The sequence below is a fragment of the Pteropus alecto genome, unplaced genomic scaffold, assembly GCF_000325575.1.
Source record: "Pteropus alecto unplaced genomic scaffold, ASM32557v1 scaffold43, whole genome shotgun sequence".
NCBI classification, from domain to species: Eukaryota; Metazoa; Chordata; class Mammalia; order Chiroptera; family Pteropodidae; genus Pteropus; species Pteropus alecto.
In genome coordinates this window covers 4,814,307-4,825,444 of record NW_006435764.1, presented here as the reverse complement: position 1 = coordinate 4,825,444, position 11,138 = coordinate 4,814,307, and the positions used below count along the sequence as shown (strand labels likewise).

Here is an 11,138-nt window from a genome sequence, read left to right as displayed (position 1 = left end):
CTCTTAACTAGTCTCAGCTTTCAAAAAATAGTTAGCTCACGGCCCGGCATCTTCTCAGAGAGGTGTGTCTGCCTGCTGCTCCCTGTCCTGGTGTAGTAGAGATCAGGACCATCCTCCAGTTCCCCAACACTTCCCTCTAAATATATGTCACCCACTTCCAAAAAGGACCTAAGTTATCTTAGCCAGAGATAGATTATACCTGAAAACACTGGGAGAGAGAAGCACCGTAACAGCTCAGCTTTAAGGCAAAGAGGAAAGTGCTGTGGGCTCCCTGGGTCTCATTGCTCAATAATAACGCTACCAATTTCAGCATTTTCCTGTCACCATGTTTATGATGCACTTTAGTGGCTTCGGTGCACTGAAAAAATTATTAACAATTAGGTTTTTGTTTGTTTGTTTGTTTGTTTTAATTACTATGATAGGCTGAAAATGGCCCCCAAGTTATCAGTTCCTAATCCCTGGAAGATGTCAATGTTACCTTATTTGGAAAAAGGGTCTTTGCAGATGTGATTAAGTTAACGATTTTGAGATGAGATCATCCTGGATTATCTGGGTACTGAATGCAAGCACATGTATCCTAATGAGGCAAAAAGAGTTTTGACAGATATACAGAGAACGCAATGGGAAGACGGCAGAGAGAGAGTTGATGGTTCTGACCTTGAAGATTGGAGTAATGCAGCCACCAGAAAACAGCTGGAAGATGAGAGGAATAGATTCTCTGGAGAGAGCAAGGCCCTGTTGGCACCTTGATTTCAGCCCAGTGCTACTAATTTTGGACTCTTGGCCTTCAGAACTATGGGAGAATAAATTTCTGTTACTTTAAGCCAATAGGTTTACGGTAATTTATTTAAACAGCCACAAGAAACATATAATAATGATTCAATTTGATGAGATGAATACATTTAAAACCTAGTTTTCCTTAGGCTTTCAAATTCAGATTACACATTTTATTGTTCTATTTATAAATCTAGCAAAATGAGAACTATTATCTTTATCTTTTCTTTGATAACTCAGGTTGGATATATCAGACTCCTTTAAATAATCATACCCATTTGCAATTTAAGTTCTCTCAATCTTCTAAAAGTATTTTTGTATATGTAATACATTTAATTTTCTTAAATACCACAGATGTCTGGCCTAAATGTAAACTTCCCAACCTACTTCCTGGTAAATCTTAAATGTATCAATACAGAGAAACTATTGTACTACCATTAACAATCTTTAAAAAATATATATATTTTTAGCTAAAAATCACAATCCTAAAATCAAAGTTTAAAAACGTTTTATTTTGAAATTATTTTAGATCAACGAAAAACTTGCAATGCAGATCAATCTTGAAAACATTATGTTAAGTGAAAGAAGCCAGACCACCAGAGTCATATATTTGTATGATTTCATTTATATGAAATGTCTTAAATGGACTTGCAGCTACATCGTTCCAATCTTCAGGGCCAACATCTTCAGATCTCTCCGGGCTCTGTCTTCCCATCGTCTTCTCTGTTTATCTGTGTCGAATCTCCCTTTGTCCCTCTCTCATGAGGATACACATGCTTGCATTTGAGCCTACTTGAATAATCTGGGATAATCTCATCTCAAAATCCTTAACTTAATCACATTTGCAAAGATACTTTTTCCAAATAAGGTAATATTTTCAGGTTCCAAGATTAGGACCTGATATTTTTGGCCTATTACAGTGACCTAGTAAACCAAAGAACTTTTGTTAATATAATTAACCAAGGCAAAGGTCTTATAAGTAAATTTAATTGAGCTCTGTTCTCTAGTTTACAAGACAATTTCTAAGGTTTCCTTCCATTCTTTGTAAAGAGATAAGGACTTTTCCTATCAGATTGCTTTATTACAGAAATACAAAGCTAACTCACAGTTACCCAAAGTTAAGTTTACTCCGAGTTTTACAAAATTTGGTTTAGATCAGTGGTTCTCCATGGGGGTGCTGCTGTCCCTTAGGGCACTTAATGGGGGTTTGTGAGGGAGATTTTTCTTGTTGTGACATTGCTGGGTGGGGAGGTGCTCTTGGCATTTATTGGGGGAAGGCTAGGCCTGCAACGTGCAGGATAGTCCAGCTCGATAAAGAACTGTCCTATTTTCTGCATAACTCTCAAATGTCCCATCAGGGATCTTTGTATTTGAAAACGTTTATAATTAGAACCTAATTTTATTTACAAACCACAAAGCATTTCTGGTACAGTTTTAATGGACACTCAATTTTCCTGTTCTTTGTTTTGTCTGGAACATTACTGAGGGTCATTCCCCAGTTTGGAGAATGGTATTGCTGGTGGTAACGGCAGTTGCACTATGCAGGGCCTGCGTAACAGTCTGCATTTGACCAGACGCATAGCTCATTATGGATATTTCACATGATATATATTATTTTATTAGAAACGTCTTTCCTCTTGGTTCTTTTTTTTTTTTTTTAATTACAGTTAAGGCCATTTGGCACAGCCATGATGGGCTAGTTACACCTCTGGGGTACCACATGGGGAAAGGGGAGGCATCAGGGAAAGTCTAGCATTGTTACCAGAGAAATAGACCCAATTGTGGGTATGACGTAGGTGAAAAACTGCGAGAGATGCTTTTTGTCTTCAAACACACACAGGACATTATTAATTCTAATTGAATGTTGTTTCAGAAACTGGAAGAATGCCTGGCAGATAGAAGGTGCTTAATAAAATTCTATTTGGGATCTCATAGGTTCTTTTTATTTGACTTATAATAGAATTCTGTAGCAAACTTTTCTAACAGCATCATTTATCAAGATTCTTACTATGTACCTTAGAGGGTGCTAAACACTTTATTGTACCTTGTTTAATGCTCACATTGACCTTGTGGTTCATAGGTACTTACAAAGAGAAACTAAAACTTTTGTTTGCACAAATGCCTGTATGCGAGCTTTAGTCATAATTGCCAAAAATTGGAAATAATCAGATGTCCTTCAACTGGAGAATGGAAAAACAAATGGTGATACAATGTAAATCATTGATGAAAAGGAACTAGCTACTGATACAGGCCAGGACATTGATGACTATCAGATTCATTATGCTAGTGAAAGAAGCTAGACTCAAAAAGCTATATAATGTATGACTCTATTTATACGACATTTTGGAAAAGACAAAACTATAAAAGAAAACAGATCACTGTTTGCCAGAGACCAGGGTGGCGAGGCTGGGGGAGGTTGACTACAAAGGAACAGCATAAGAAAACTTTTCATGGTGATGGCACTGTATCTCGATTGTGGTGACAGCTATGTGACTGTGTTTGTCAAAACCGAAAGAACGGTACACAAAAAAGAGTGAGCGTCATATGTAAATTATACTTTAAAAAACAAAATCCAGCAATTTCACTTCTGACTATATACCTAAAAGAAGTGAAAGCAGGGACTCAAATGGATACTCGTATACCCATATTCAGAGCTCAAAGGTGGAAGCAACCCGAATGTCCATTGTCAGATGAATGGATAAACAAAATGTAGTATATGCATACAATGGAATATTATTTAGCCTTAAAAAGGAAGGAAATGCTGACACATGCTCCAACATGGATAGACCTTGAAGACATTATGCTAAGTCAATCACAAAAGAACAAATATTTGTATGATTCCGCTTACATGAGGAATCTAGAGTAGTCAAAATTCAGACAGACAGAAAGGAAAATGGTGGTTGCCAGGGGCTGAGGGGAGGAGGGAATGGGGAGTTAATGTTTAATAGGTACAGATTTTCAGTTGGGGGAAGATGAGAAAGTTCTGGAGATACAGTGTGGTGGTGGTTGCACAAAAACATGAATGTACTTTACGCCACAGAACTCTCCCCTTAAAAATGGTTAAAATGGTAAGTTTTATCTTATGTATATTTTATTTTTTGTTATGTATATTTTACAATGATAAAAAAAAAATCTCGTAGGAAGGTGGGTTATTTTACAAGTGAAGGAGGTAATGTTCATACACATGAAGACTCTTGCTGACGTTCACATCGTTGAGAATCATGATTTGAACATGGCTGTAACTCCTTGACCTGGGGTAATGGAAAGATCTCCTACTCAGCTCCACTTCTACACCAGCTTGATAGTGGGAAACTCCTTTCCTGTCTCCAGCTCTGAATGGATCTTTCACCTGTAAAGTGATTGGGCCGGCCTGGCTTGGCCTGGCTCATCTCTACGAATCCTTTGCAGCTTTGTTACTATTTGTTGATGGATAGTTTGAGCTAGATCTTCCTGCCCACCCTCATTCTCCACACTTGGGGCTATTTTAAAAAATCAGATGCATCCTAAACATTGCAGTTCTGCTTTTCTAAAGGAGGTCCCTTCAGGATCAGAAGGCCATTTCAAGAGGAAGGCTAAACCTTCAGTAGCCAATATCGCAGCCACTGGCCACATGTGGCTACTGAATATTTGAAAAGTATGTAGTCCAGATTGAGATGTGCTATAAAAGTACAATATACAAAGAATTTCGAAGACTTAGAACAAGGAAAAGAATATAAACTATCGAATTAATAATTTTCATATAGATCACATGAAACGAGTTTTTAGATATACTGAGTTAAATAAATGTTATTAAAATTAATTTTCTTTTTATTTTTTAAAGTGGATACCAGAAAAATTAAAGAACATATGGGTTTCACATCGTATTTCTGTTGCGCAGTGCTCTGACTCTAAACCCTACCAGCATTTTTGGGACAAACATGGAACTGCCCCCATGATACCTTTAAAATCGCTGTTCTTGCTGGGTGGCTAAGGGCTTGCTGATACCCACGGTGGGAATACTATCAGCAGTTCTGATCGTGAAGATATCAGAGTGGTACCAAAGCGGTGCCCCTTTTCCTGCTTGAAACGTATTTTATTTTTTTAGTTATAAAAAATTAGTGTTTTTTTCCCCTACGGTTTAGAAAGATGTAACATAATACAATCACATTGTGGTTTTTCCTTCTTAAATTATGGTTATCCTTCTATATCAATAAATTCTGAACTACTTTTAATAGCAATATAATGTTCCATCATAAAGCAATACCTAATTCCCTTATTTATGGACATTCATGTTACTTCCACTGCTTGCTACTACAAACAATGCTACTATAAATAAATTTATACCAATATCCTTATTGATGAGTTTTCTGAATGCTAGTTTTCTAGTAAGATTACTATATCAAAGACTCACCACATTTAAAATTTTGATATTGCCAGAATACTTCCCAAGTAGGATGTAAAATTTGCGCTATTGTCAGCAATATGTGAGTGTACTTTACTGTTACCAGTAATGTAATCTGTCATTTTTTTTTGCAAATCTGAGGGGTGAAAAATGTTCTCATTTTCTCAGGAAATTGCATTTCCCTGACTACCAATGAAATTTCTTGTTTATTGGCTGGCTATATGCACTTCTTTTCCTATAAAATTGCCAGTTCATGTCCTTGACCCATTTATCTTTTTTTTTTTACGTTTAATTTGTAGTTCTTTGTACAGTACAGATGTTAACTCTTTAGATTCCCAAATTTATATCCCCAGCCCAGACTTCCGAACTGCAGATACATATTTACTTGCCCATTGGTTATTTCCACTTGGGACAACTTAAGAGGCATCTCAAACATACCATGTCCAAAATTGAATTTCTGGTCTTCCACAGAAAATTTATTTCTCCTGCAATGTTCCCCATTTCAGTAAATGGCAACTCCGTGCTTCCAGCTGCTCAACATCTCTGACTCCTCTTACACAACTCACATCCAATCTGAGCTCTACTGTCAAATTACATCCAAATCTGACCACTTCCCCCTTAATTCTACTGGGCAACCCTGACTTATGTTGCCATCACCTCCCCCCTGTATTTTTGCACTAGTGATAATTTTTCTGAGCAAACAACTGTTTTCTCTTTGTTCTTGCCTATTTCAATAACAACCAGAATGATATAAAACTTATGAAAGATAAGTCCTAGCAGATGATCCCCTCTGCTCTATGCCCTCCACAGACTTCCAGCATAAGAGTGAAAGCCAAAGTCATTTCAATGGCCCACAAGGTGTTACACCTCTTATCCTCCCCTCCCCCCAAGCTTATGCTCTATTATTCACTCTGCTTTGGCCTCCAGCAATACTGGATCGTTGCAATTCCGTGCACCAGCGGACATGCTCCTGCCTCAGGACTTTCTGACTTTCTGAATTGTACTTTCTGGCTGGAATGATTCCCCTGGAGGACGACTTGCTTGCTCCCTCGGTTACTTCAAGTCTTTATCACTATCCAACAGGTTATGTGTTATACTTGTTAATCTCTCTCCCCACCATAATATAAATTCCAAGAAGGTAGGGATTTTTGTTACTTTTTGTTCACTTCTATGTTCTTGGTGATGCCCACATGTCACATGTATTTGTTTTTGATGTCTTAAGCCATGCAAAATCTTTTCTACACACATCTGTCGGTTTTGAATTTTTCCTTTTTGTTTTTTTTTAAAGGCTCAACTTTTGTCCACTCAAGGACTGTCTTTTTGACCAAATTTTCTATTATATTAAACTTTTTATTGTGGAAAATTTCATTAATTAATCTTCGCTTGTAAATTCCATAAAGGCAGGGACGGGCTCTGATTTTTCACATCTCCAGCGCCTGCCAGGACCTCAGCAACCTCAGAGGATGTGTTTCCGAAGAAGAAATTAATGGCACGAAGGTTTCTCCTGGGGCAGATGCCTCTCAGATCCCCTCAGACTGCTCTGAAAAGTCCCAGAGGCAGAAGTCCCAGGAGCCGTTTGCTGATGGAAGGCGTTAGTCTGGGTTTCTCATGCCAGGCCTGGCCTTCCCGCAGACATTCTCCCTGCCACTTCTAGGCGTGGGTTTGGCCTAGGCTGCCAGAATAGGAGAAGCTCGGACTTCCGACTGAACAAAGTTTTTCCTTGGGCCCGCGAATCCCCGCCCCGCCCGGGCCAGAGGCTGCTTCACCAACTAGGCCGCTCGGCTGCCGGCGCACCCCGAGCGCGTACCTACCTCTCCACCTCTTCTTCCCCTCCCCCCGGTGGTGGCGGTTGGTCGCGCGCCGCCGTCCCTCTCCTACCTAGGCTAACGAGCGGGCTCCAGGCCCTCTGGGATTGGCTGCGTCTGAGTGCATCTTCTCTCAGCCTCTATGATTGGCTGCAGGACGCGCGGGATGCGAGCCCTGATTGGCTAGATCAGAGCGCCTGCGCGGCGGGGTTCTCGGTCGCCAGCCATTCCTGGGGAGGACTGCTGGCCGACCGGACGTCTCGCCTGTCGCTGGAGGAGCGGTCCCGGCTCTCCGGGAAGGCGGCTGCGGCGGCAAAATGAAGATATTCGTAGGAAACGTCGATGGGGCGGATACGACGCCGGAGGAACTGGCAGCCCTCTTCGCGCCCTACGGCACGGTCATGAGCTGCGCCGTCATGAAACAGTTTGCCTTCGTGCACATGCGCGAGAACGCGGGCGCGCTGCGCGCCATCGAGGCCCTGCACGGCCACGAGCTGCGGCCAGGGCGCGCGCTCGTGGTGGAGATGTCGCGCCCAAGGCCTCTTAACACTTGGAAGATTTTCGTGGGCAACGTGTCGGCTGCGTGCACGAGCCAGGAATTGCGCAGCCTCTTCGAGCGCCGTGGACGCGTCATCGAATGTGACGTGGTAAAAGGTAACGCGGAGACGCGCGCGGGGGGGCGGGCGCGGGGACGCGCGGGGCACTCTGCTTGTTAGCCACGCCCCTTTCCCGGGGGTCGGTCACTGCGCGGTTGTGGGGGTGGGGAAGTCCGCGGGAGCGAGGCCGGAGGTGTTGGGGGCGCGATGGGTAGAGCCACCCTCCTCCCCTGCGATCTAGGCACCATTCACAAAATGGGAGGAAGCGGCTCTGGGTGGGTGCGGTGGCCACTGTTGGCCAAGCTACGGGGCCGGGGCCGGGGCCGCGGCCGCGCCTGACAGATTTGCGAGTGTCCCGGGGGCGCGTCTTCCACTGTTTTCCTGGGCCTGGCACCGAGCGGAAATTGGGAAGTGACGGGCACAAGCCGGATCATGGAGCGGGGAAGATCTCTCCACTTCCCCACTTCCTCTCCAGACGTCGGTCAGAGCGAGGGAAGAGGGAAAAGGTGGGGGCTGACGCCCCAAGACCACCCTCGTGTTCCCTCCCGGTGAATGCTCCCGAGCGGAAGGTAACGGGGCCCTTGGTCGTTTCTTGGGCTGGGATCTTTTTAGTATTGTATGGCATGGGTGTATTCATGGGTATAGTTACTCATGGGTACAGGAGGGTCCCCTTCTGAACCACTTTGGCCTTTCAATACTGTTAGGTGGGTTAGGCGTGGCAACTCTGCGCTTTCCAGCTCCCGCAAAGTTGAATTTTTTTCCTTTGGGTTTGATTTTACTTATATAAACTGGAAACCCTGACCTCTCGCATGTGGAAGGAGGCTTGTTTGCTGAAGACCTCTTCTCCGTAGACTACTGGCCAAGCCTGTGCCCCAAGGCAGTGTCATTCTTTTATAAACTTGGTGATTTTGCAAGGGGGCATACTCTGGCTGAGGGGGGATATGGGAAAGGGCGTGTGAGAGGTCTCCGTTAAACATTGGCTAGACAGATTTACTTAGTAGCCGTCTTTGCTTGAATGTCTAATCTGCGCAGATCCCTATATTGCTTTTGAGAAAAATACATTACCATAATTTAGGCCTGACTTCTTTGGGACCCACTTGATGTTTTTCATAACCTGGGTTCCTACTCGTAAGCTCTTTATTTTATGTTGGCAGGATTTGGTGGGACAGCCTTGTGTATGTGGCTAGTCTCTGTACCACTTGGGAGCAGATGAGAGTTAACTTTGCCCTGCCACCTTCAAGGATGCAGCCTGGGAGTATCGGACGCCCTACTCCTGGTGTTGGGTTCATATGTGCTCATTCCCTGTGAGACAAGTTTTGAGGATAATTGTGGGTGCAGGTGCTTATTTATTTCCACCAAGATACTTCATTTGCTGTCTTGGAAAAAAAGCACATCTTTTGGGCCATACCTTGTCCTTTTCGTAACTGGGAAGTGTAACGGGTTGTAGTCTTCACTACCAGCATCAATTCCTTGTTCTGCATTAATACTGCGTTCTATTTTCCTCAACTCAGGTTATGCGAGTCCACGAATATTCCGGAATCGGGCTTTCCTGCTGGGTGCTCTGAGGCAGGCTGTATGGTGCATGGATTTTTGCTTTTGTTCAGAGTAAAAGAGTGGGAAGGGCCTCAGATTGGGCACCTGGCCAGGAAACGGATGGGGGATGTATGGCTCATTATGAGAGTTCTGTGTTTAATTGACCTACTGTGTTTCTTTTGTGATTCTTAGGCAGGGTGGTTACTAGTTTGTAGTCTAGAAACTAGCTTCTGCAGGGACAGTCTGCATGGAACTCATTGGTCAAGAAGCTTGCTTTCCCGGTGGTCGGGAAAGCTGACAATTTGCCGAATTTGCGTGGGACCGACACTAAGTGGCAGTGGGGGACAGGGTGAAGTGTATAACTACACGTGGTTTTCAGAACTCTTGGCTGACTCCTTGTGAGAGAGTGAAAATTTTGTGCATTTTGTCCCTTTGTAAACATTTGATTAGCAGAAATGCATTGACTTCCGCAGGGAGTTGTGGTCGGCTGTTATTTGTAGGTACACTGATATGTAAGGGATTGCGAAAGATTTGAGCATCATATCCTTCACTGTTGCTTTTCTATCTCTCGGGGATGAAGGAAAGTGAGGTTTTTAAATTGGGAATGTAATAGAAGAGACTGACTCTGGCTCTGCAAATAACGTACTCTTTTCTTGGGCTGGGAATGGACATTTGATTGAGTCTTGTGTCGGCTGTCAGGCGAAAAGCACAGAAGCTTGCCATGGCACAGGACATCCAGTTCTGTTTCATTTCACAGGGAAAAAAACAGTTGCTTGGTTACCCCAGGAATTTAGCTATGATTTGATTTGTAGAGTTAAAAACTCCATAGCAACAGTGCATTGTAACCACTCTCCACAGCTACATCCTATTGGGTGTTCCAGGATGAAGTAGGAGTATGAGAGTCCCTGACAGCTAGGAACCATTTAGACTTAAGCGGAGGTCTGAAAGGCTTGTGGGTGACCATTCTTTCATCCTATACCCAGCTGTATAGTTTCAAGTTAGAGGCTTTTGTTCCTCTCAGGATAGGAAAACTCGTTTTTCTGGATTATCAACTTGATATGAGAGGAATTGTGAAGACCACGTGGAATTCTCTGTAAAAACATTGCTTGCTACTCCCTTTAAATGCAGTGGATTTCCTTCAGAAGTCACTGTTCTTGAACTAGCTCTCCAGGAAGGTGGCTCCCTGGAGTTCTTAAATCTGTTTTTTCTTCATTGTCCTAGGAGTAGTTGAGTTCCTGGGAATCTTTGATAGGGTTAGGCCTGTCTTTGGCTGCTCACTATGATAGAATTAGCTAGCCTCGATGTGATTGAGTCAACTGGACAACTGTTCACACTTCCCTCCAATGTCAAGTTTAGGCAATTTCTGATATAAATTGGTTATGATTGTATCTGATGGCTTCTTAAAAAAAGTCAGTTATGCAGTCCATCTGGGTGGTCATTTGAATTGTGCATGTGAAATCTCAATTTTCAAATTTCACAACTCGGTCTCAATAAAACCCAACTATGTAGGAAGTAGACAATGGGATGATCTAGTCTTAAAATCCCCTTTAATTTGTTTTTTTTGTTGTTAGGTGTTTTTTCCTAGCTCATTCTAGTCTCAGTATAGTCAGGAATATAGTATGTTGCTTTTAACATTTTCTCACAGTGCTTGGAGTTTTTTTCCCATTCCCTTAAGCTGCCAAGAGGTCCCGCTTTCTGCTTGGTGTTGCATTCTCTGGTTGGTTTTGCCATTCTGAAGGGTCAAGCTCAGTCTCTGCTTTTAAGGAAATCCCCTACCACCAGTATCTATTTTTAGCTCACTCTACCCAAAGTGGAGGTGAGAGATCAGAGAACAATTCTAGTTCCCTGTGGCTAGGTGGAAAGTAACACTTTTGCTTTTCACAATTGGTAGACATCAGGTTCTGGCCATGGGGGGTGTGTGGACTGAGAGCGGTGATAGTTCATTTTGTTTTATCATCTTTGGCAGGTTCCAAATTTGCATGTACAGATTTCATTGTAGCTCTTGTGTTTTCTTAGAGGTGAATAATAACGTTCTGTAGGAAGCCTGTG

The 11,138-nt window shown here is 42.8% G+C and overlaps 1 protein-coding gene across 2 annotated transcripts in view; it reads left to right on the top strand.

Annotated features, from left to right (window-relative positions):
- Window positions 1-7,156: 7,156 nt before the first annotated feature.
- The window catches only part of RBM14 (RNA binding motif protein 14), a 15,745-nt gene continuing 11,763 nt past the window's right edge, over window positions 7,157-11,138 (top strand). Inside the window, exon 1 of one of the 2 annotated variants that reach the window (XM_015588701.2) lies at window positions 7,157-7,614. In XM_015588701.2, coding sequence (XP_015444187.1) covers window positions 7,278-7,614 — 337 coding nt within the window. In that variant the 5' untranslated portion in view covers window positions 7,157-7,277. The remainder of the gene's footprint in view (window positions 7,615-11,138) is intronic. The other variant, XM_006911044.3, reaches the window with a different exon arrangement.